Source organism: Cryphonectria parasitica (genome assembly GCF_011745365.1).
Source record: "Cryphonectria parasitica EP155 unplaced genomic scaffold M406scaffold_13, whole genome shotgun sequence".
NCBI classification, from domain to species: Eukaryota; Fungi; Ascomycota; class Sordariomycetes; order Diaporthales; family Cryphonectriaceae; genus Cryphonectria; species Cryphonectria parasitica.
In genome coordinates this window covers 71,147-74,838 of record NW_024468921.1, presented here as the reverse complement: position 1 = coordinate 74,838, position 3,692 = coordinate 71,147, and the positions used below count along the sequence as shown (strand labels likewise).

Here is a 3,692-nt window from a genome sequence, read left to right as displayed (position 1 = left end):
AATTTACAAACTAAGCAAATATACTTACTTTTTCCTTTATAAGAAAAGCAATATAGCAAAAGAACTTGTATATATATTCCTCAGAATAATCATTGCTAGCTACAGCATACTAAAGAAAGTAATCTCTAACAAAAATAGAAAGTTTAATTCAAAATTCTGAACTTTGCTTATAAAACAGCTTAGAATATACTACAGAATATCTATAGCATTTTATCTATAAATAGATAAATAAATAGAGAGAATAAATCAGATTATTAAATAATATCTTTAATACTATATTAATCAGAAATAGAATAATTAAATTAATCTATTATTTCTTGCACAATTTGCTTATAATAATGCAAATATAAGTATAATAAAGAAATTATTATTCTTTATATTCTATAGATATAATCTAATAGCTTATTATAAAGTATTACTAGAAGCAGATATAAAAGCTGCAGATAAAAGAATTAAGAAGATTAAGAAAGCTTAGAAAGAACTTTAATTAGAACTATAATTCATTCAGAAACAAATAATATAATATACAAACTCCAAAAGAATTAAGAAACTAATTCTATAAAAAAAAGATAAGATTTATCTACTTCAGAAAAATATTAAGATAACTAGATCTAATAATAAACTTAATTATAAGAAGCTAGAACTATTTAAAATCTTGTAATAGATTTCTCTAATTAGCTATAAATTAGCATTATCTTATAAAATAAGAATATACTTAGTATTTTATATCTTACTGCTAGAATTAGCAGTATAAGAAATACTAATAAACAATATAGCAGAAGTAGAAAATAATAAATCAGAGTATAAGATTAAAAAGATTCTTAAGTATAGAAGTATAAACTATATAAGAGAATATCTTATCAAATGAAAAGATTACTTAGCAAGCGAGAATTTATAGAAATTACAGAGAAATATTGTAAATACTTAGAAAAAAATAGCTGAGTATTGAAAAAAGGAAAAGAAACTAGCATCTAGAACGATTATTCCGCCTCGAACCGAAATCCAGAAGCTTTAGAAATCCCACTCTCCAGAAAACCAAATCAGTTTACTACAGAATTCCTTACATTCACAGAATTCCAATTAAACCTCTCAAAGAAAGAATCCCTAGCTATTACAGCAGCCTTCTTAAGAGCTATCTTCTGCATAACTACAACAGCATAGCAGCGCTCCTCTTCAGCCTTAATATAATCCAATTCCTCTATACAAGTAATGCTACAATACAAGATACATTTCATCTTCTTGGATTATATCTATTTCTATTAATGCAAGCAGAGAAGCTTAGTTTCCTTTCTCTTAATCTTATCCTCCAACTTCTGATGTTGGATAGCAATATTGCAAAGCTTCTTAGAAAAAGAACTTATAATATTGCATTTGGAATAATTCAGACGAATACATTTGATACAATAGAAAAAGTTTCCAGAAAATATCTTGCAGAATTCAAAACTATACTTCTTATAATAAGAATAGATGGGCATTTTAATAAAACTCTTTAGAAGGTGAGAAACTAGAAGATTTCGATTTTGAATACTTTTTGGAATAAAGAAGAATTTGCAAATATAAGATTTGTTGATTCTATTCAATATAATAAATTAGAAAAGCATGATTATATATAGAGATAATATATTAGAATACTTATGAAAGATTATTAAGAATAATAACTAATAAAAGAGAAATAATATTATAATTTATTTAATATGCAGATTGCAGAAGGAATCTATCAAACAAAGAACTAGGAGTTACAATTCAACATCGAATAACTAACAGTAATTATATAATCCAGAGTTAGAATTACTAATATAACTATATTAGCTATAAATATAATTAATATATTCAGAGAACGATTATAAGGAATCGGAATATAGTTAGAATAGTTAGAACTAAAGAGCTGAATATATAAGAATACATTCATTGCTATTAGATAGCTTCAGTATATAGCTCTTCAGTTATCAATCTAAATATCAGATTACTCTCCTATTCTGATAGCTCCAAAGGCAGTAAATACTTGCATCATTATCTCAGTTGTATTTCTGTATTCAAGGCTTATACTTGATATCGCTCTTGTTAGCATAAACTCCTTTATATACTTTGGAATCTTCGGATTACTGCAGTGCTCATTACATATACTTAAATAGCTTCAAAAGCGAATAATTAGCACTTATACAGATTATAGTTATATTTCCATATTCAGTAAATTCTACTTTAATACTGCTCTTATTAGCATAAATCTTTTATATACTTCAGATCTTTAGATATTATAGTATATTTATTATATTTTGATAACTCTTATTTAAAAATAGTTCAGTATTATTCTCTTGAATAATACGAAATATAATAGCTCTAGGAATCTCTTTCTTATTCTTATATTAATTCATGCAGAAGGATCTAATCAACCAGATTTGCTTTCTTACTCAGCGCATTAAAGAACTTTAGCTAAGCTAGCATTAGCAGAAGAGCATTATTCAAATTTAGTAGAAACAGATTCAGTATAGCTTTCAGATTCTTATATATAAAAGCTATAAAATAAATAAGCTTACTATATATAATGATACTTAGAAACTTCTTCAAGAATTCCTTACTTATTATAAAGCTTACTTCTTGTATAATATATCTTAGTTTACTACAGAATCTGAGAAAGCAATTCTTGCTAGAATATATCTTAAGAAGAATGCTCTTATCTAGTATAAGCTTACTCTTTGTAATTATCTGAAATATACTAATAATTCTAATGCATATATTAAAAGTATTAAGAAGATATTCGATTTCTTTGCAAGCTTTAAGAAAGCTATTAGAAAAATCTTTAATAATTCTAATAAGAAATGTATTATAGCTTAGCAGCTAATAGAATTATAATAAGCTAAATTAGCTTTAGTATATATAATAAAGTTTAAGCAACTTGTAGTATAATTACTATAGAAAAATAAGAATCTTATTAATTATTATTATTAAGAATTAAAGAATAATATTAAGAATAAGATTTTTAAATAAGATTAGCTTAATAACTTTGCAATATTTATAAATATAGCAATTAGAATTGATAATCATCTTTATAAATAATAAATGGAAAAGTTTAAGAAAAGAAAAAGCTAATCTATATAGCAATTGCAGCTAAATACTAGCAAAAAGCTTCAATTCCAAAGCTAGAACAGAAGCTTTTAATAGAGCATAGTTGTAATGAGCACTGCAGCAATCCGAAGATTCCGAAGTACACAAGAGGTTTATGCTAACAAGAGCGGTATCAAAGTGTCAAGTTCTTGAATACGGAACCGTACAAGTTCTGATGAGCAATGCAAGTATTCACTGCCTTTGGGGCTACTCAGTATAGAAGACTAAATACTTAGATTGATAACTGAAGAGCTACATACTGAATCTATCTAATGGTAATGAACGTGTTCTTATATATCCAGCTCTTCAGTTCTGACTATCCTGACTATGTTCCGATTCCTTATAGTCGTTTCCTAAATATGTTGACTATGTTCATAGTTAACATAATTGCATTAGTAATCCTAACCCGGGTTACATAATCCTGATTGGTATCCGATGTTGGGTCGTGATACCTGGTCCCTTGGTTGGTGGGGCCTATCCTGTGACCTGCATGTTGGATGGGTTATAATAATAGTACAAAGTAAAAGTACTTATGCTGAATCTATAGAATTAAATGTAATTATAAGGAAAATATATAATTAGAATTATTA

At 26.2% G+C, this 3,692-nt stretch overlaps 1 protein-coding gene across 1 annotated transcript; it reads right to left on the bottom strand.

Moving 5' to 3' along the window:
- Positions 1-1,259: 1,259 nt before the first annotated feature.
- M406DRAFT_270247 (uncharacterized protein) lies at positions 1,260-1,475 on the bottom strand (the record flags this gene model as incomplete). The annotated part of the gene is made up of 1 exon (XM_040918066.1): positions 1,260-1,475. One exon carries the CDS (start codon positions 1,473-1,475, stop codon positions 1,260-1,262), a length of 216 nt encoding a protein of 71 aa, XP_040770843.1.
- Positions 1,476-3,692: the final 2,217 nt, after the last annotated feature.